General features: G+C 43.1%; 2 protein-coding genes across 3 annotated transcripts in view; one reads left to right on the top strand and one right to left on the bottom strand.

Annotated features, from left to right (window-relative positions):
• Positions 1-784: 784 nt before the first annotated feature.
• LOC110533464 (uncharacterized) lies at positions 785-10,709 on the bottom strand. Of its 2 annotated transcripts, none has more exons than XM_021617694.3 (4): positions 10,639-10,709; positions 3,161-3,253; positions 2,584-2,817; positions 785-1,793 (listed from the first exon to the last, which is right to left on the bottom strand). In XM_021617694.3, exons 2-4 carry the CDS (start codon positions 3,204-3,206, stop codon positions 1,744-1,746), a joined length of 330 nt encoding a protein of 109 aa, XP_021473369.1. In that variant the 5' UTR covers positions 3,207-3,253; positions 10,639-10,709; the 3' UTR covers positions 785-1,743. The 2 variants fall into 2 exon arrangements, with proteins under 2 accessions (XP_021473369.1, XP_021473368.1); XM_021617693.3 differs by having other exon boundaries at positions 2,584-2,874.
• Positions 10,710-19,085: 8,376 nt separating this feature from the next.
• Positions 19,086-22,201, top strand: part of LOC110533465 (ceramide synthase-like) — a 44,392-nt gene continuing 41,276 nt past the window's right edge. Inside the window, exon 1 of the mRNA XM_021617695.3 lies at positions 19,086-19,759. Within this exon, the coding sequence (XP_021473370.1) occupies positions 19,638-19,759 (122 nt within the window). The 5' untranslated portion in view covers positions 19,086-19,637. The remainder of the gene's footprint in view (positions 19,760-22,201) is intronic.

Raw genomic sequence — 22,201 nt, forward strand, 5'->3', positions numbered from 1 at the left:
GTACAAGACAGTAGTTTTGGAATTGTTAGTTAGATTACTTGTTATTACTGCATTGTCGGAACTAGAAGCACAAGCATTTCGCTACACTCGCATTAACATCTGCTAACCATGTGTATGTGACAAATAAAATTTGATTTGATTTGATTTGATTTAAAAAGATGAGAGAGGCCTGTCATTTTCATCATAGGTACACTTCAACTATGACAGACAAAATTAGAAAAAAAATCCAGAAAATCACATTGTAGCATTTTTTATTAATTTATTTGCAAATTATGGTGGAAATAAGTATTTGGTCAATAACAAAAGTTTATCTCTTTGCAGACATGTAATAATGTATTCTATTTGCTGGCTTGTCTGTGTGAAAACAGGTCAGTGGGGAGTCATTCCTGTCTGCAGTCTATCAGGCCTGCAGTGTTTGTTAGATTTCACTTTGGTTGCATCTAAAATGGCATCCTATTTCCTATAAAGTTCCCCTTTCTTTACCAGGGCCCCTGGCCCAAAGTAGTGCACTATATAAGGAATATGGTGCCATATGGTACAAACATAGTGCACTATATAGGGAATCAGGTATAATTTGGAACGCACACTATGACATTTCAATCATTGAACCCATTCAGTGCTGGTCAGGTAAGACAACTGTCTTGCCAGTCAATGGGTTAATCAAACTAAGTGCTGAGACATAATGAAAGCATGCAGACAGAGAGCACACCATCAGAGCTGGGAGGGGAGAGGGGCCACATCCCTCAACTGGCACCTTCACCGCCACAAATAAAACACAACAAAGTCACACAACTACTCTTGGTCTTTATTTCAAAATGAGGTGTTTACATTGTGACCATAATACCATAATTATCATGGTATTTTGTTGTGAAATAAAGTGTGTGCATAATCATTTTTGAGGAAATAACATTCAAAATCCCATGTGATCATCCATTCTCATCTTAAAATGTTTAATGACAAAAAAACTAAATCATTAAATCAATCAACAAAAATCATTGATCATCTAAAAATGTTTAAAAAGACACTTAGCAGAAGGTTCAAAGCACGGTTAAGCTGTCACCACAAGATGTGCGGTGAACCATAATATTAAAATATATTTGCTACCATATATTAAATAAATACTGTAGCTATCATGTTATTTCATATTATCATTTGTCTTTTTCAGACACTGTTCTCCTTTTTCCCCATATACTGTATGCTCTCACTAGATAGGGAAAGCATATGCATCAACAGCTGAATGCTACATTGTGGCCATGCATAACATGTGATATACAGTTCAGTGTGTAATCGAATGCAAAGACACACACACACACACACACACACATATATATATATATATATATATATATATATGCATATGCTTTCCCTATATATATATATGCAGATTGCAGATTGCATTACAATCTGGAATTTTATACTGTGCTCAGTCGAGATAATATACTACTTCTACTGCTATATATATATATATATATATAGCAGTAGAAGTAGTATATTATCTCGACTGAGCACAGTATAACATTTCAGATTGTAATGCAATCTGCATTCCTGTATAGTTGTAAATTAAGGTCTCAATGTGTTGGTTGGCAGTGGTTTCAGATAGAGGAAGGTGAGAGGGCTCTGTTTTTTCCCACAGTGGTTGTGCAGTATGTAGAGTCTTGGACTGGTCTCAGGCCAATCGAATCTCCGATTACCAACCCACTCAGCTTATCTTTACCCAGCACTGTCCAGTCCCGTCTAGCAACACTAACCTGCCAGCTTACCACTAAACTTCAGACCAGCAAAGATCCCTCCACCTAGAGGGGAGAGGGGAGAGGGGAGAGGGGGAGAGAGAGGGAAAGAGAGAAAGATAGATATTATATCATTATATTAGAAAGTTCGGTTTTATTTTTTGGGAAGAAAGTTGTAAGTCAATGTCATTAAGGAAGGCTATCACAAATGTTACATTTCCACACTACTGTACAAATTACATGAAACTGAGGGTTCACTTCACATAGAGGTGTTAAATATTTAGTTAGGCTCAGGCTTAGAAGGGAGGCTGTTATAACCCTGATATGCCTACATCCAGGCCATGTTAATGAAGAACCAAATGGAAGACAACAGACAGATGAATGATTACTTGGACTTCTCCATTAAGAAACGTTAATTTTGGTTTTCAAATCCTTTTTTTTTTTTTAAATTGCGCTGACAAACAAATTGCTGTTGCAGGAGTAGCCTGGAGCAGGCATTCTCATTGACATATGCATGTTTGTCTGTTTTGTTTGTAGGTCATCTTGCATTCTTTTTGAATCCTGTTGTGACCACAACTACTAGAGTTAGCCTTAGTAAACCAGGCCCTGCCCTCAGTATAGTCTGTTTACTTCCTTTGTCCTCTGATTTGGTAGTTGGGGCTGCCATAATAGAAGCATTTACATTAATTTGGTTACACAGGAACAGCATGAAACCATGATGATACCAGTGTGGTATCACTTTCATGGTTCAATATTGGGTTTGCCCTTCCTCTGTTCTGTTAATGAATAGATAAGGCCCAGGGTAATTGCGGTGAATGTGTTTGCGTGCATGTGTCGGTGTGCGTATTACACTCACCAATAGCCGCCACTCCAGCAATGCTGCCGACAGCAATGCCGGCTATCTCGCCAGTTGACAATATTGTCTCTGTGGCTTCTTCATTTGCCTGGTCGGATGTGGAGACCATGGTGCTCTTGGCCTCTGTGGGGTTAGATGTGGGGTCAGTCCCTGGAGCAGAGGTGTTAGTACCAGTGGTGGAAGGTGCGAGGGTGGACACATTGGCAGGAGTATCCTCTGGGCTTACAGATGGTGCTGTTGGGGTAGATGTATTGTTTGAAGATGCAGGATAAATGTCTGCACAGAGAATGGCTGACAATAAAAGAAGAGGAAAGAGTTAACAGTCACCATTGTTCACACAAGCACCTCCAAAAACATATAAAATTGTAGTTTTTTCAAATGAATTCATTACTCAATGCTCATTTGTTTTGATATGTGTGTAAATACATATTTATTTATATAGATTTGTGTAGATTTTTTACAACTAATCAGGGTGGTATTCATTAGGCACCAAATGTAAGAAAATTGACTAAATGGTAAAATAAGAAATGCTACATTTGTACTGAACACGTCACATGTCTAGGTGTCAAACCATTACCTGTGCCTAGCAGGCAAACAGTCAGAGTGGATAGGTTCACAGGCATGACCCTGGGTATGAAGTCTCCAAGCTAAAGAAGAAGCCTTGGTTTGTCTAGGGAGAGAGAGACAGAGAGCGAGAGAGAGAGACAGAGAGTGAGAGAGACACAGGGGGAGAGAGACAGGGAGAGAGAGAGACAAAGAGTGAGAGAGACAGGGAGAGAGAGAGACAGAGAGTGAGAGAGACAGGGAGAGAGAGAGACAAAGAGTGAGAGAGACAGGGAGAGAGAGAGACAGAGAGTGAGAGAGACAGGGAGAGAGAGACAGAGCGTGAGAGAGAGAGAGAGATACAGAGAGGGAGAGGCAGAATGTGGAGAAATAAATGTAATGTAAACTGATTTCCATGATAGTAGATTATCAAAGATAGGAGACATTGACAGACATATTCTGGAACAATTCCCCACGGGGGTTTAAAGATAAAAATCCCAAACAAGATGTTACAGTAGAGGGAGAATAAGGAGGTGAATTGTTGAAGGTTTGCCTCACAGTCAATAAGGTGTGGCAGATTTTTTAAAATCTTCATTAAAAGACTAAATGTAGGTACATCATCAATAGAAGGTCACAGTGCTCATGTAGTCTTGACTGTAACCAGACAGAAATAATTAAAATACTTTTATTTCTGTATATGAGACATATTTTACAGTGATACTTTACTCCAGTGGTTCCCCACTGGTGTGCCTTGAAACTTTTCCTAATCTTTATATTTTTTTTGAAAACTCCCTTATAAATGTGACCTGTGGAATGCACATGGAATTTTGATATGGGAGCACTAGTGCCTGGTCAGATAATACATTCAATGGTTACATCTGTATCGTTGTTTCAAGTCCAGTGTGCTCAGGCTGTTACATTTTAAGAGTTTAATTCAGAAACGCTATGTATCCATTTTCAGAAATATTGGTAAATGAGCTTTATTGTTTAAAGAAAACATGAACGAGATGTGTGTGTGTTTTTTCACTAATTAATCATGGCATTGGGTTGTTCAATGCCATACAGTCACAGTTAAAACTTTGGACACACCTTCTCATACAAGGGTTTTCTTTATTTTGACTATTTTCTACGTTGCAGTAATAGTGAAGACATCAACACTATGAAATAACACATGTGGAATCATGTAGTAACAAAAAAGTGTTAAACAAATCAATATATATTTTATATTAGAGATTTTTCAAAGTAGCCACCCGTTGCCTTGATGACAGCTTTGCACACTTTTGGCATTCTCTCAACCAGCTTCATGAGGTAGTCACCTGGAATGCATTTCAATTAACAGGTGTGCCTTGTTAAAAGTTAATGCTGAAAAGAAACCACTACTAAAGGACACCAATAATATGAAGACACTTGCTTGGGCCAAGAAAAATTAGCAATGGACATTAGACCAGTGGAAATTTGACCTTTAGTCTGGAGTCCAAATTTGAGATTTTTGATTCCAACCGCCGTGTCTATGTGAGACGCAGAGTAGGTGAACGGATGGTCTCCGCATGTGTAGTTCCCACCGTAAAAGCATGGAGGAGGAGGTGTGATGGTGTGGGGGTGCTTTGCTGGTGACACTGTCTGTGATTTATTTAGAATTCAAGGCACACTTAACCAGCATGGCTACCACAGCATTCTCCATCTAATCTGGTTTGCGTTTAGTGGGACTATCATTTGTTTTTCAACAGGACAATAACCCAACACACCTCCAGGCTGTGTAAGGGCTATTTGACCAAGAAGGAGAGTGATGGAGTGCTGCATCTGATGACCTGGCCTCCACAATCACCCGACCCCAACCCATTTGAGATGGTTTGGGATGAGTTGGACTGCAGAATGAAGGAAAAGCAGCCAACAAGTGCTCAACGTATGTGGGAACTCCTTCAAGACTGTTGGAAAAGCTTTCCAGGTGAGGCTGATTGAGAGAATGCCAAGTGTGTGCAAAGCTATCAAGGCAAAGAGAGGCTACTTTGAAGAATCTAAAATCTAAAATATATTTTGATTACATATGTGTTCTTTAATAGTTTTGATTTCTTTACTATTATTCTACAAAGTAGGTGTGTCCAAACTTTTGACTGGTAGTGTACATGTACAGTGCCTTGCGAAAGTATTCGGCCCCCTTGAACTTTGCGACCTTTTGCCACATTTCAGGCTTCAAACATAAAGATATAAAACTGTATTTTTTTGTGAAGAATCAACAACAAGTGGGACACAATCATGAAGTGGAACGACATTTATTGGATATTTCAAACTTTTTTAACAAATCAAAAACTGAAAAATTGGGCGTGCAAAATTATTCAGCCCCTTTACTTTCAGTGCAGCAAACTCTCTCCAGAAGTTCAGTGAGGATCTCTGAATGATCGGCATATTCAGTTCACCCGCCACTTCCGGGCAGTCTTCGACCACCGGCCTGAGGGTAGGGCGGCGGGTGAGCGCCTCTTCCATCTGAGACAGGGGATGAGGAGAACCCAGGAGTTTGCCCTGGAGTTTCAGACCCTGGCTGCCGGCGCGGGATAGAACGACAGGGCCCTGATCGACCATTACCGGTGCAGTCTGCGCGAGGACGCCCGTCAGGAGTTGGCCTGCAGAGACACAACCCTCACGTTCCACCAGCTGGTGGACCTGTCCATCCGGCTGGATAACCTGCTGGCTACCGGCGGACGTTCAGATCGGGGTCTGTTGGTTCCATCCCCCCGCACCCCCTCTCCGATACCCATTAAGCTGGGAGGGCGGTGCGCAGGGAGACTCCAGCTCGTGCACCATCTGTGGCCGCAGAGGTCACACTGCCGGTCGGTGCCGGGTTGGTTCCTCTGGGTATCGAGGCAGCAGGCAGGGCGCTCTGGCACCACCCCAGGTGAGCCGGCACCATTCTCACCGAGAGCCCTCTGTTGCACATATGTTTGTGTATGTCACTTTCCCTGAGTTTTCCCCGCATTCCCAGCATAAGGCACTCGGTGATTCAGGCGCGGCTGGGAATTTTATAGATAAATCGTTCGCCCATAGTTTAGGGATCCCCATTGTTCCCGTGGCTATGCCCTTCCCCGTTCATGCCTCAGATAGTCGACCATTAGGGTCAGGGTTGATTAGGGAGGCCACCGCTCCTCTGGGCATGGTGACACAGGAGAGTCACAAGGAGAGAATTAGTCTCTTCCTTATTGACTCTCCTGCGTTTCCCGTGGTGCTAGGCCTACCCTGGTTAGTTTGTCATGACCCCACTGTTTCTTGGCCACAGAGGGCTCTCACGAGTGGTCGCAAGAGTGCTCGGGGAAGTGTTTAGGGGTTTCCGTTGGTGCTACTACGGTGGAAAGTCCAGACCAGGTCTCCACCGTGCGCATTCCCCCTGAATATGCCGATTTGGCTCTCGCCTTCTCCAAAAAGAAGGCGACTCAATTACCACCCCATCGACGGGGCGATTGTGCAATAAATCTCCTGGTAGACGCTGCACTTCCCAGGAATCACGTGTATCCCCTCTCACAGGCGGAGACAGAGGCTATGGAAACATATGTCTCAGACTCCTTGCATCAGGGGTACATTCGGTTCTCCACTTCACCCGCCTCCTCAAGTTTATTTTTTGTGAAGAAGAAGGAGGGAGGTCTGTGTCCGTGTATTGACTATCGGGGTCTGAACCAGATCACTGTGAGGTATAGTTACCCGCTACCGTTCATAGCCACAGCGATTGAGTCAATGCACGGGGTGCGCTTCTTCACCAAACTAGATCTCAGGAGCGCTTACAACCTGGTGCGTATCTGGGAGGGAGACGAGTGGAAGACGGCTTTCAGTACCATCTCAGGGCAGTATGAGTACCTCGTGCTGTACGGGTTGATGAATGCGCCATCAGTCTTCCAAGCCTTTGTAGATTAGATTTTCAGGGACCTGCACAGGCAAGTTGTAGTGGTGTATATTGATGATGTTCTGATATACTCCGCTACAGGCGGCGAGCATGTGTCCCTGGTGCGCAGGGTGCTTGGTCGTCTGTTGGAACATGACCTGTACATCAAGGCTGAGAAATGCCTGTTCTTCCAGCAGCCCGTCTCCTTCCTAGGGTATCACATTTCCACCTCAGGCATGGAGATGGAGAGTGACCGCATTTCAGCTGTGCGTAATTGGCCAACTCCCACCACGGTAAAGGAGGTGCAACGGTTCTTAGGGTTTGCCAACTACTACCAGAGGTTTATCCGAGGTTTTGGTCAGGTAGTGGCTCCCATTACCTCACTGCTGAAGGGGGGCCCGGTGCTTTTGCAGTGGTCAGCTGAGGTGGACAGGGCTTTAGTCACCTGAGGGCTCTGTTTACCTCGGCTCCCGTGCTGGCCCATCCGGATCCCTCTTTGGCGTTCACAGTGGAGGTGGATGTGTCTGAGGCTGGGATAGGAGCCGTGCTCTCTCAGCGCTCGGGTACGCCTCCGAAGCCTTTTTGTCGAAGAAGCTCAGCCCGGCGGAGCGAAACTATGACGTGAGGGACAGGGAGCTGCTGGCTGTTGTCAAGGCCTTGAAGGTGTGGAGACATTGGCTTGAGGGGGCTAAACATCCTTTTCTCATCTGGACTGACCACCGCAATCTGGAGTACATCCGGGCAGCGAGGAGACTGAACCCTTGCAAGGCAAGGTGGGCCATGTTTTTCATCCGTTTTGTGTTCACCCTTTCCTACAGACCAGGCTCCCAAAACGTGAAGGCAGATGCATTGTTCTGGCTGTATGACACAGAGGAGCGACCCATGGATCCCACTCCCATACTCCCTGCCTCCTACCTGGTGGCGCCGGTAGTGTGGGAGCTGGACACGGACATTGAGCAGGCGTTACGTGCAGAGCCTGCTCCCGTCCAGTGTCCCGCTGGGCATCTGTACGTCCCATCTGCTGTTCGTGACCGGTTGATCTATTGGGCCCACACGTCACCCTCCTCTGGGATCGGTCGGACAGTGCGCTGTTTGAGCGGGAGGTACTGTTGACCTATCTTGACTAAGGATGTGAGGGTTTATGTTTCCTCCTGCTCGGTGTGCGCCCAGTGTAAGGCTCCTAGGCACCTGCCCAGAGGGAAGCTACAACCCTTACCCGTTCCACTACGGCCTCGGTCGCACCTGTCTTACCGATCTACCCCTCACAGGGCAACACCGCGATCCTGGTCGTTGTGGATCGGTTCTCTAAGTCTTGTCATCTCCTCCCTCTGCCCAGTCTCCCTAAGGCCCTACAGACTGCAGAGGCCTTGTTTACGCATGTCTTCCGGCACAACGGGGTGCCTGAGGATATAGTGTCTGATCGAGGTCCCCAGTTCACGTCTAGGGTCTGGAAGGCGTTCATGGAACGTCTGGGGGTCTCGATAAGCCTTACTTCAGGGTTTCACCCCGAGAGTAATGGGCAGGTGGAGAGAGTAAACCAGGATGTGGGCAGGTTTCTGCGGTCCTATTGCCAGGACCGGCCGGGGCATTGGGCGGCGTTCGTGCCCTGGGACAAGATAGCACAGAACTCGCTTCGCCACTCCTCCACTAACCTCTCTCCCTTCCAGTGCGTACTGGGGTACCAGCCGGTTCTGGCGCCTTGCATCAGAGTCAGACCGAGGTTCCTGCGGTGGACGACTGGTTCAGGTGTGCGGAGGAGACATGGGAAGCTGTCCGTGTTCACCTTCAGCGGGCCATGCTGCGCCAAAAGGAGAACGCAGATCGCCACTGCAGTAAGGCCCCGTGGACCCTGCCGGAAGCTGGGTCCACGGTTTGTGGGGCCATTTATAGTCCTGAGGAGAATGAACGAGGTTTGTTATAGGTTACAGCTTCCAACCCAATTACCGTATTAACCCCTCGTTCCATGTGTCTCTCCTCAGGCCCGTGGTGGCTGGCCTGCTCCAGGAGTCTGAGGTTCCGGGACGTTCCTCCGCCCCCTCTGGACATTGAGGGGGCCCTGGCGTACTCCGTTCGCTCTATACTGGATTTGAGGCGTCGTGCTAGGGGCCTTCAGTATCTCGTGGAGTGGGAGGCGTATGGTCCAGAGGAAAGCTGCTGGGTTCCGGTCAAGGACGTGTTGGACCCTTCAATGCTGCAGGAGTTCCACCGTCTTCGTTCGTATCGCCCTGCACCTCACGCCATGACCGTAGAGAGCTTTTTATGTCTCTATTTTGGTTTAGTCAGGGTGTGATTTGGGTGAGCATTCTATGTTCATTTGTCTATGTTTTGTATTTCTTTGTTTTGGCCGGGTATGGTTCTCAATCAGGGAAAGCTGTCTATCGTTGTCTCTGATTGGGAACCATACTTAGGTAGCCTTTTCCCACCTGGGTTTTGTGGGTTGTTGTTTTCTGTTTAGTGTTCTGCTGACAGGACTGTTTCGGTTTAGTTTTGCACTTTGTTATTTTTGTTCTAGTGTTCAGTTGTTAATAAAAATCATGAACACTTACCACGCTGCGCTTTGGTCCGATCATTCATCAGACGACGACCATTACAGTAGTCCCCGAGGCCGGTGTCGGCGCGCGGCTGGGGGGGGAGAGGGGTACTGTCACGACTTCCGCCGAAGTCGGTCCCTCTCCTTCTTCGGGAGGCATTCGATGGTCAGCGTCGCCGGCCTTCTAGCCATCGCCGATCCACCTTTCATTTTCCATTTGTTTTGTCTTGTATTCCCACACACCTTGTTTCAATTCCACAATTACATGTTGTGTATTTAACCCTCCGTTTCCCCCATGTCCTTGTCCGGAATTGTTTATTGTAAGTGCTTGTGCACGTTATGTCTGGTGTGCGACGGGGTTTTGTCCCATTGTGTATATTGTTTTTGTTCACGGTGATTTTTATTATTAAAACTGCGCCGTTGTAACACAGTCTTTGCTCTCCTGCGCCTGACTTCTCTGCCGCCAGTACACACTCCTTACAGCAACTTACAGTAAGTGCATTCATCTTAAGATAGCTAGGTGAGACAACCACATATCACAGTCAAATATAAAGGATACAAACATTCCATTCCAGCTAAACAATGGATATATATAGTGTATTGCAAAAAGAAAAAACATTTCCACACATCTAAAATCTATGAATAAAAAATCAGAGAAAAGTACAATTTTACACAAACATGAATCTACACATCTGATGAAAAAAGGCAATTAAAGGGGTACACACACCAATTAACCATCATGAGTAAGGAACTATGAAAATATGTCAAATAAACTCTATTTAATCTATTAAAAAAACTTTGTCACAGAAAATAGATTATTTTCAGTATGGATCAGATGAGATGGAGGGCATTACCACTAAATACATTAATAAGAAATTGTAAGTGTGCCACAGAATTTTATATCCCATCAAAGTGTGCCATGGTTAAAAAAAAAGGTTAGGAACCACTGCTTCACGCAACAAAATACTTAAATACAAAAGATAAATATATTCATATATACATACTTACTCTGACAATTCAAATGTTGACCCAAAGGTCCCTTTCATCATATTGTTTGCATAACGAGTGACGTTACATTTTGTAGCATAACACAGTACACCAAGTTAGCCACACTAACCTGGAATAACAGCAACTGGTGTGTCCCTCTTTCTCTTCTCCTCTTATTCTCTTCACCCAGTTTCATCAGCTTTTATACCAAACTGTATCTGAGTCACGTCATCATATCCACATCACCATAAAATATTTTCATTTTTTGACTTAATAAACGGATGTCCATCCTCCTGTTCATGTTGGCAATTTATTGCCAGGAGAGCTGTAAAATTATATTGCACTATCAGTTTGCTGTCAACCTCTTATCTGACTTCAGGGCAATGAGGAAAGACAGGAGATAGACCTAACTGGGAACCATGCATTAAAACAGTACAAAACCATATCTTAAGGCTGTCAAAGGGAAAGATTATGATTATAAGAATATATATATTCAAGGTGTCCTTCATTAAAGTTTTTGTCATTTAGGACACATTCTTATACATAGCAACTTACATTCAGTGCATTCAACTAAGTAGAAAATAATAATAAACACATTACAATTATTGCAAGTACACCCTTCCTCAAAAATAGCCATTATCAGCCAAATCAGTTCCTTAACTGATCCAGGTGGTAAAAGCCAAGGTGATTGGATAAAATACATATACTATGTAATATAAGGATTTAAGGAATATGGTAGATACTGGGCACAAACATCAATTCAACATCTATTCCACATTGGTTTGACGTAGTTTCATTGAAATTACGTGGAAACAACATTGACTCAACAAGTGTGCGCCCGGGGGGTGATGAATGATAACTAGAGGTTTTTTCCTTCCTCTTGAATTCTTGAAATACAGTGTGTCTGTCATTATGGCAGTGTATTCATGTAGGGCCCTGAATGGTTGGAGCCAAGCTGTCAGACATTTTCCATTGGTGTCAATGGACAATGGGCTTCTTCATCTACACCTTGTGTCCCAAATGTCACCCTATTCCCTACATAGTGCACTACATAGGGCACCATTTGGGACGCACCCCTTGAATAGGCCCAGTAAAATGAACATGTGTTAATAAAATATATACTGCTCTGTGAATAGCATTGTGTTGATTATACAGAGTTCTACTGAATGATTCAAGACTAAGCCTACAGGTTGGTAGCCTGTGAGATGGTTGAAGATGAGTTTGTATGAGTATGAAGAGGAGATTTGCCCCCGGACCGTCATGGTAATGAGAGAAAGAGAGAGAATAGACTTTGCAGTTATTTGTGTTTTTGTTTTGTGTCATTGTGTTTAGCTCTCTTTTTGTTTTGTTTCCTTTTTAAATTATTTCAATAATTTCTGTAAAATAGCATGAAATACACTCATATACTTATCCACACACCCATGCAAAACTATGTGCACAAATTGGTTGTGCGGACACGCACACACACTACAGACACATGCATGCGCACCTACATTCCATAGATGGTCTCATTGTACTGATTCAATGTTTTATAGATATACACTGCATGACTTCATTGTACTGATATACATGTTCTTCTTTTTTTATATTTTTTTACTTATCAAAGCTAAATTATTTTTAGATTATCTCTACTATTTTTATTCATTTATATCATTTAAATCTTATTACTTTACAAAAAACTATATATTTTTAATCCCTTTGGTATTATTTTCACAAGTATGTGGTACATTTTCATAACTTTTAGTACAAAACTCACTGGTCACGCTTGTAACGAAGCCAGTCTTTCATTCAAAACCTGTCATTGTGCATTAATTTGGATCGTAAACATCTGTCACCACACAACCATGGATTCAAAACTTAAGTTTATCGTGAAATGTAATGAGAACATTGGTTTAATCACCAAAACACAACATAATGATACATTTTCAATTTAGTTGTTTTAACTACCAGTTAATCCAATAGCAAACCATGCAAGATACGTGTTTAAAAGTACTGAAAGTAATATGTTACAGTACTGTAAATTACAGTAGATTACACATTTTTCACATTAGGCAAAACACTTACATTATCCAACAAAATTGACAGAAAATCTATAATTTCCATAAGATCTATCCAACGTGTAATCAAAGGTGTGATCAATAAAGACATCCTCTACAATCATTCATGCAAAAAAACATTGCACTTTTCAGTATAATTGCAACATAGTTGTACTGTCTGTAATTAAATGTAAAAAACTAAATTAAACAACTTAAATGAATAAAAATAAAACAACGTGTAGTATGCATTCATTTGCATCAAGCATGTCTTGAGCATTTGGCCATCAATTCTCATCTACATGAATGTCCTCATTGTTAAAAATATTTGTTGGTCTGATGTGATTAATAAGGAGCATCCAGACGCTGCACTTGATTAATTAATTAAATTGAGTCTTCCAATTATTAATAAACATGCACCTGTTAAGAAACTGACAGTTAGAACTGTTAAGGCTCCATGGATTGATGAGGAATTGAACAACTGTATGTTTGAAAGAGATGGGGCAAAAGGAGTGGCTAATAAGTCTGGCTGCACATCTGACTGGCTGACTTACTGCAAATTGAGAAAGTATGTGACTAAACTCAACAAAAAGAAGAGGAAACAGTATTATGAATCCAAGGTCAATGATATAAAGATTGAAATGATGGGCAGAAAAACAAATTCAATTCCATCTTTCATTGAATCAGATGGCTTATCCATCAGAAAACCATTCGATGTTGGCAATAATTTTAATGATTACTTCATTGGCATAGTGGGAAAACTTAAGCTGGAAATGCCAACAACGAACAGTGTGTCGCATCTGCTCCTGCCACGCCCTCTAGTGCTCATCCGGTGTCTCTTGATCTGCCGCCACTCCCCTAGTGTGCTCTTCCTCTCTCTCTCTCTCTCTCTCTCTCTCTCTCTCTCTCTCTCTCTATGTGTGTGTGTGATTGTATGAGCGGAGACAGGTGTGTCAGAGCAGATCCCCACCAGCTGCAATCTGTTCCATAATCAAGACCTTTACAGACACTCAGCACTGCCACTTCCACACTGCCAGATCTCTGCTCAGTCAGTCTACGGTTCCCTACTATTTAGATCCTGTTGTGCCTGTTTTCCTTGCTTGATGCTGTTTTCTTCTCCGCTACAGTTCTGCCCGCTCTGATTCTGGTCCCTGTCTCCAGTCCGACTTCTCGTCAGTCCTGCTACTCTGTCCTGGATTCCCCACTCTACGCTCCCTTGGATTCCCCTCCGGATCTGCTTACCCTGTCCCCACACCTCTCGCTCCAGCCTGAGCCACCGCACCTGGTTTTCAGCAACCCACCCGAGCTTCCCCTGGCCTGCACTCAATCTTCCCCCCGTGTTTCAATAAATACCTTGGTTACCTCATCCCAGTCTATGAGTCTGCTCTTGGGTTCACCTGTTCCACTCCACATGTTGTTCCGTTACAGCCTTATTCTAAAATGGATTCAATCGTTTTTTTTACCCTTCATAAATCTATGCACATTTCCTTTTATTTAATTTTTAATGTTTCATTTAACCTTTATTTAAATAGGCAAGTCAGTTAAGAACAAACTCTTATTTACAATGATGACCTACCCCAGCCAAACCTGGACGACGCTGGGCCAATTGTGTGCCGCCCTATGAGACTCCCAATCATGGCCGGTTGTAATACAGCCTGGAAATGAGCCAGGGTCTGTAGTGACACCTCTAGCGCTGAGTTGCAGTGTCTTAGACCGCTGCACCACTTGGGAGCCCAACAATTCCCCATAATGACAAAGCAAAACAAGGTTTTTAGAATTTTTTACAAAAAATAAAGAAAATATAACATTTACATAAGTATTCAGACCCTTTACTCAGTACTTTCTTGAATCACCTTTGGCAGTGATTACAGCCTAGAGTCTTCTTGGGTATGATGCTACAAGCTTGGCACAACTGTATTTGGGGAGTTTCTCCCATTCTTCTCTGCAGATCCTCTCAAGCTCTGTCAGGTTGGATGGGGAGCGTCGCTGCACAGCATTTTCAGGTCTCTACAGAGATGTTTGATCAGGTTCAAGTCCATGCTCTGGCTGGGCCACTCAAGGACAGTCAGAGACTTGTCCGGAATCCACTCCTGCATTGCCTTGGCTGTGTGCTTTGGGTCGTCGTCCTCTTGGAAGGTGAACCTTTGCCTCAGTATGAGGTCCTGAGCTCTCTGAAGCAGGTTTTCATCAAGGATCTCTCTGTACTAGTCTCCCAGTCTCTGCCACTGAAAAACATCCCCACAGCATGATGCTGTTAGTACCATGATGCTGTTAGTACCGTAGGGATGGTGCCAGGTTTCCTCCAGACGTGATGCTTGGCATTCAAGTTCAATCTTGGTTTCATCAGACAAGAGAATCTTATTGCTCATGGTCTGAGAGTCTTTGGGTGCCTTTTAGCAAACACAGAGCAGGCTGTCATGTGCCTTTTACTGAGGAGTGGCTTCTGTCTGGCCACTCTCCCATAAAGGCCTGATTGGTGGAGTGCTACAGAGATGTTTGTGGTGCTGGAAGGTTCTACCATCTCCACAGAGGAACTGTGGAGCTCTGACAGAGTGACCATCGGGTTCTTGGTCACCTCCCTGACCAAGGCCCTTCTCCCCCAATTGCTCAGTTTGGCCAGGTGGCCAGCTCTAAGAAAAGTCTTGGTGGTTCCAAACTTCTTCCATTTAAGAATGATGGAGGCCACTGTGATCTTGGGGACCTTCAATGCTGCATAAATTGTTTGGTACCCCTCCCAGATATGTGTCAAAAAAGAATCCAGTCTTGGAGATCTACGGACAATTCCTTCGACCTCATGGCTTGGTTTTTGCTCTGACATGCACTGGGACCTTTGTTAGTCAGGTGTGTGCCTTTCCAAATCACGTCCAATCAATTGGATTTACCACAGGTGGACTCCAATCAAGTTGCAGAAATATCTCAAGTATGATCCATGGAAACAGGATGCACTTGATCTCAATTTCGAGCCATATAGCAAAGAGTCTGAATACTTATGTAAACAAGGTATTTCTAAAAAACAGTTTTCGCTTTGTCATTATGGGGTATTGTGTGTAGATTGATGCGTAAAATGTGTCATTTAATACATTTTAGAATAAGCCTGTAATGTAACAAAATGTGGAACAAGTCAAGGGGACTGAATACTTTCCGAACTGATAGATGCACACATAAAATACATGTTAATATTTTTAAATGTATGTAAATTGTAAAGTATCTTGTCTGTAACATCTTTTTCGTTAAATTGTGACCAATTGTTGTTACCACTATGTTAAATCAATTGGCAATAATGAGTAGTCAACATGTATGGTTGTCATGTACCATACATTGCATTCGGAAAGTATTCAGACCCCTTGACTTTTTCCACATTTTATTACGTTACAGCCTTATTATAAAGTGGATGAATAAATATAACATCTCATCAATCTACACACAATACCCCATAATGACAAAGCGAAAACAGATTTTTAGATATTTAATTCAGACCCTTTGCTATGCTTATTCAGACCCTTTGCCATGAGACTCAAAATTGAGCTCAGGTGCATCCTGTTTCCATTGATCATTCTTGAGATGTTTCTACAACTTCATTGGAGTCCACCTGTGGTAAATTCAATTGATTAGAAATTATTTGGAAAGACACACACCCCTTTATATAAGGTCCACAGTTGACAGTTCATGTCAGAGCAAAAACCAAGCCATGAGGTTGAAAGAATTGTCCTTTCAGTTCCGAGACAGGATTGTGTCGAGGCACAGATCTGGGGAAGGGTACCAAAAACATTCTGCAGCATTGAAGGTCCACAAGAACACAGTGGCCTCCATCATTCTTAAAGGGAATTTGTTTGGAACCACCAAGACTCTTACTAGAGCTGGCCACCCGGACAAACTGCTCAATTGGGGGAGAATGGCATTGGTCAGACAGGTGACCAATAACCCAATGGTACTTCTGACAGAGCTTCACAGTTCCTCTGTGGAGATGGGAGAACCTTCCAGAAGGACAACCATCTCTGCAGCACTCCACCAATCAGGCCTTTATGGTAGAGTGGCCAGACGGAATCCCCTCCTCACTAAAAGGCACATAACAGGTCGCTTGGAGTTTGCCAAAATGCACCTAAACACTCTCAGACCATGAGAAACAAGATTCTGCAATTACTTTACATTTAAGGTATTTCTAGATGAAACACTGATTAGGTTTGGTGAAAAAGTTACTGTGTGATTATGTGTGTTGTACTAAGTCAATTGAAAATGCACATAAAGTTTTGAAAAAACAGCATTGTTGAATATGTGTTTTAAGTTTTGTACTAACAGTTGTGACATTTTACCACAGACTAGTGAAAAAAGTACCAAGCAATAATATATATTTTTATTTATATATTTTTTTCCTCTTCCTCTAATCACCATTACTATTATTTATTTATTTATTCATTTACTGTTCTTGTTTATGTAATTATCTCACTTTGATTTAGCAACAGTGGCCTTGTCATTCATGTTAATAAAGTATATCTGAATCTGGGAGAGTGGGAGATAGCATGAGAGAGAGCAGTAACACCAACAGGATATCTCTCTCCCTTGTGTGTGTGTGTGTGTGTGTGTGTGTGTGTGTGTGTGTGTGTGTGTGTGTGTGTGTGTGTGTGTGTGTGTGTGTGTGTGTGTGTGTGTGTGTGTGTGAGGACTCAGTAGGGGTAAGTGGGCGGTGCTGGCTTTGGGAGCCCATGGGGCAGGGGCAGGATTAGGGGCTGTGACGGGCAGACTGGAGAACAAAGGGGAGCCTGTGTGGACTCAACAGCACTGGGTGACCTGTGGGTCACTAAGCCCTCACACCATGAGCCCTCCACCACTCAGTGAGCGCCACAGCCGGAGCGCCATTAATGCCACACTGCCCTTTACCCACCCCACCATACCCCCCTCAGCATGAAAACCTTCACTCACTACTTACTGTTGTCCCCCATCGTATACATTGATATGCAGTGCCTTCGGAAAGTATTCAGACCCCTTGACTTTTTCCACATTTTGTTATGTTACAGCCTTATTCTAAAATGTATTAATTAAATAAAAATCCTCAGCAATCTACACACAATACCCCATAATGACAAAGCGAAAACAGGTCGTTTATTTTATCTTAATTTGTTTTAAGTATTCAGACCATTTGCTATGAGACTCGAGGTTCAGCTCAGGTGCATCTTGTTTCCATTGATCATCCTTGAGATGACTATACAACTTGATTGGAGTCCACCTGTGGTAAATTCAATTGATTGGACATGATCTGGAAAGGCTCACATCTGTCTAAATAAGGTCCCACAGTTGACAGTGCATGTCAGAGCAAAAACCAAGCAATGAGGTTGAAGGAATTGTCCGTAGCGCTCCGAGACAGGAATGTGTTTTGGCACAGATCTGGGGAGGGGTACCAAAACATTTCTGCAGCATTGAAGGTCCCTAAGATCACAGTGGCCTCCATCATTCTTAAATGGAATTTGTTTGGAACCACCAAGACTCTTCCTAGAGATGGCCACCCGGACAAACTGAGCAATCGGGGAGAAGGGCCTTGGTCAGGGAGGTGACCAAGAACCCGATGGTCACTCTGACAGAGCTCTAGAGTTCCTCTGTGGTGATGGGAGAACCTTCCAGAAGGACAACCATCTCTGCAGCACTCCACCAATCAGGCCTTTATGGTAGAGTGGCCAGACAGAAGCCACTCCTCAGTAAAAGGCACAAAACAGGTCCCTTGGAGTTTGCCGAAAGGCACCTAAAGACTCTCCGACCATGAGAAACAAGATTCCCTTGTCTGATGAAACCAAGATAGAACTCTTTGAGACTAGTTAGGATCGAGGGAAAGATGAACGGAGCAAAGTACACAGAGATCTTTGATGAAAACCTGCTCCAGAGCGCTCAGGACCTGACTGGGGCGAAGGTTCACCTTCCAACACAACAACAACCCTAAGCACACAATGCAAGAGTGGCTTTGGGACATGTCTCTGAATGTCCTCGAATGGCCCAGCCAGAGGCCGGACTTGAACCCAATCTAATATTTCTTGGAGAGACCTGAAAATAGCTTTGCAGCGACGCTCCCAATCCATCCTGACAGAGCTTGAGAGGATCTGCAGAGAAGAATGGAAGACACTCCCCAAATGTAAACAATTTATTCATTTTTAGAATAAGGCTGTAACGTAACAAAATGTGGAAAAAGTCAAGGGGTCTGAATACTTTACGAAGGTACTGTACTTATACAGAATGTGGAGCAAATACAAAATTGACAGAGCTCTTTTGATACTTATATGTTTTATACAGCGTTTAAGGTGATTAGAAATAGCATGCACATTACATCAATACATATACAGAAAATACATAAAAATGTGGTGAATATTTATATTTCTACTTCTCTTTTGTGATACATATAAATAGAGTGTTTTTAAAGAAAATGCATGCTTTTATAATAATGCATAGTCTAATTCAGTGTTCTAGTGGAGACTAGTAAGAGTTGGCTACTAAAACAGCTAAATTCAGAATAATCAGGGTTCTGTAACGGTATGCAGCACAGGTCCGCTGCTGCCTAGATGGCGCTGTCTTGCGGAATGCACCTTGCAGTCCACAGTGTGTAGGGTCTGCACCGTCAGGCATAAAAGCGCTTGTCGAGTCGTTGATGGTTAGCAGCATAGCACCCCATCTCGAAGAAGCATAGGTCGAACCTTGCCTTTCCGCGGTTTAATTCACATATTTATGATATTCATCGTGGACTACCGGGCGCATGTTTTTGCTGGTTGAATAATCTCAAACCTCGTAATTAAAGTGTATTCCGCGGCATGTAGTTAGCGTGTTGGCTAACGTTACCGGCTTTGCGCCAGGGCAGGAGTGAAGACCAATCAATCACCGGGTACCTTCACCGCTAGTTTTTGTGTAACGGTACAGTGTGGTGCTGCTGAGGCAAGGGAAAAACGCAGCGGTCACCGGTGACTGGATCTTGTGGCGTGAGCACCAATGCAGTCTAGAAAACACGGCGAATCCCAGTCACCGGTGTAAAACACGGTGTGTAAAATACATTTAGTAGCCCTCGAACCAAATTATAATAATAGATAGGTCGCTAGCTTGATAGCAGGACAAGTGCAACGCAAGGATGTTGCAAGTGCTGGCTTGCGGCGTCGTAGTTTTTCCCGGTCTCTTCTTCATCTTTCGGAGAGTACTCCCTTCCATTTTCAAACAGTGGACCGATGCCGACGTTGTACTGGTCAGCGAGAGGTAATTATTAATTTCCTTTCTTTATGGTATATGTTTAACCCTGGACAAGCAGTAGCTGGCCCTAAGGCTATGCTAGCTAGCTAGCTGGCTAGCACGGTCGTGCAAGCTGATAAAACAAATTGAGTCTTGAGCTTGGCACAAGGTTTTAACCGAATTAGCCACATTTGCTCTTTCAAACAGCGCTAAAATATATTATTAGATTAGATATTATTTGTTTGTAAATTTGATTTGTCTTAATGGCCATTACATGTCGTACTCGAAAATCTTATTGTAGGTAGCGTTAGTAGCGTTATTATAACGGTGGCTAACCCAGTGAATTACAACATAATAACTAACACCTTGGGAATATTGCTCCGTTTTGGTCAAAATTACGCACTCACATGCGCAAGGGTCAATTCAATGTTCATTTGAACCCTGTCACTCTAGTTGGGAACCCTGTCACTCCAGTTGATAATCCCCGCCAACCTCCAGCGCTGGCTACTGAGTTATGCAATGTTAAGTGCTGAACTATACTGAGCGGATCGCTTGGTTTTAATAACGCTCTTATCAATTCGGTAATAATGCTAACGGGAAAAAAAAAAAAAAAAAAATTGACACGTGTGGATGCCCCAGGGGCTACATTCTCAGTAGCCCGGTAAACTCCGTTTGAATGCCTCTCCAGTTTGCTACATTGTTGTTTTCTTTAGAATAATTTTTACGTTATCTGTCTGCAATAACGGCTATAGGATAAGTTTTGTTTTCCGATCTGTTGGCCAGCAACTGTATGTGTTGTATTTATTTTACCTGCCTGTTAGAAGTGCCAGTGGGTCAGTGACCGTCTGGATAAGCTGCAGGATGTGATGCTTGAGTTGTTCTATCTCTAGCGGTATTTTAGCCAGTGATGTGTTTTACCGACACTGCATCTCAGTGCTAGAGGCGTCACTACAGACAACTGGTTCAAATCCAGACTGATTTTAACCTTGTCAGCTCAGGGATTAGATCTTGCAACCTTTCGGTCACAAGTCCAACGCTCTAACCACTAGGCTACCTGCCACCCCTACAGGTGGGCTCAAGGCCCACCACCATGACAGAACATCAGGTAATTAATTCCCATGTACCCACACTGTTCGAATCCATGCTTTATGTAATAATCTAGGCCTCATATTAATTATAATATGGTAATTATGTCAACACGCTTATCCAATGAAACATACATTTCAATATATATACACTACCGTTCAAAAGTTTGGGGTCACTTAGAAATGTCCATGTTTTTGAAGGAAAAGCAAAAAAAAAGTCCATTAAAATAGCATAAAATTGATCAGAAATACAGTGTAGACATTGTTAATGTTATAAATGACTTTGTAGCTGGAAACGGCAGATTTTTAAGTTGCTAAATTGTAATTACTTCGCTACTATGGCCTATTTTTTTTGCCTTACCTCCTCACGCCATTTGCACACACTGTATATAGACTTTATTTTTTTCTATTGTGTTATTGACTGTAAGCTAGTTTATTCCATGTGTAACTCTGTGTTGTTGTTTGTGTCACACTGCTTTGCTTTATGTTGGCCAGGTCGCAGTTGTAAATGAGAACTTGTTCTCAACTACCTTACCTGGTTAAATAAAGGTTAAATAAATAAAAAAAACTTCTGACTTCAACTATATATCCAAAGCAAAAAACATCTACATTTAAATGGTCTTAATATTATTTTGCATATATTTCCGTTAATTCCCACGGAAAGTTTCCACCTTCGAATATTCCCCAACATGTGCAACCCTAGTTGCACCATTCTCTGTTTACCCTAGACACTGGATCTGGCATTCCTGGCACCGACCATCATACCACTCTCAAAGTCGCTTAAGTCACTAATTTTTCCCATTCTAGAGGTCAATCGAACAGTAACAATGCCTCGATGCCTGTCTGCTTGCTTTATATAGCATGCGAATGCCACGTGCGATCCATTGTCATGAACTGGGTGGTGTGTATATAAAACATTAATAACACCTGCTCTTTCCATGACAGACCAGGTGAATCCAGGTGAAAGCTATGATCCCTTTTTTTTTATGTCACTTGTTAAATCCATTTCATCAGTGTAGAAGGGGAGGGGACAGGTTAAATAAGGATTTTTAAGCCTTGAGACAATTGAGACATGGATTGTGTATGTGTGCTATTCAGAGGGTGAATGGGCAAGACAACATATTTAGGTGTCTTTGGATGGGGTATAGTAGTAGGTGCTGGGCACACTGGTTTGTGTCAAGAATTGCAATGCTTCTGGGTTTTCCACGCTTAACAGTTTCCCATGTGTATCAAGAATGGTCTACCACCCAAAGGACATCCAGCCAGCTTGACACAACTGTGGGAAGCATTAGAGTCAACATGGCCAGCATCTCTGTGGAACACTTTCTACACCTTGTGGAGTCCATGCCCTGGCAAATTTAGACTGTTCTGAGCGCAAAAGGGG

Source organism: Oncorhynchus mykiss, chromosome 10, assembly GCF_057628025.1.
Source record: "Oncorhynchus mykiss isolate SJ-2025 chromosome 10, ASM5762802v1, whole genome shotgun sequence".
In the NCBI taxonomy this organism is placed as follows: Eukaryota; Metazoa; Chordata; class Actinopteri; order Salmoniformes; family Salmonidae; genus Oncorhynchus; species Oncorhynchus mykiss.

Coding starts and splice junctions, on each gene's coding strand:
- LOC110533464 (XM_021617693.3), bottom strand. CDS start 3,206: ATGCCTGTGAACCTATCCACTCTGACTGTTTGCCTGCTAGGCACAG. Junction 2,875..3,160: donor TGTTTGCCTGCTAGGCACAG/GTAATGGTTTGA, acceptor TTTTATTGTCAG/CCATTCTCTGTGCAGACATT. Junction 1,794..2,583: donor TGCTGGAGTGGCGGCTATTG/GTGAGTGTAATA, acceptor TCTCCCCTCTAG/GTGGAGGGATCTTTGCTGGT.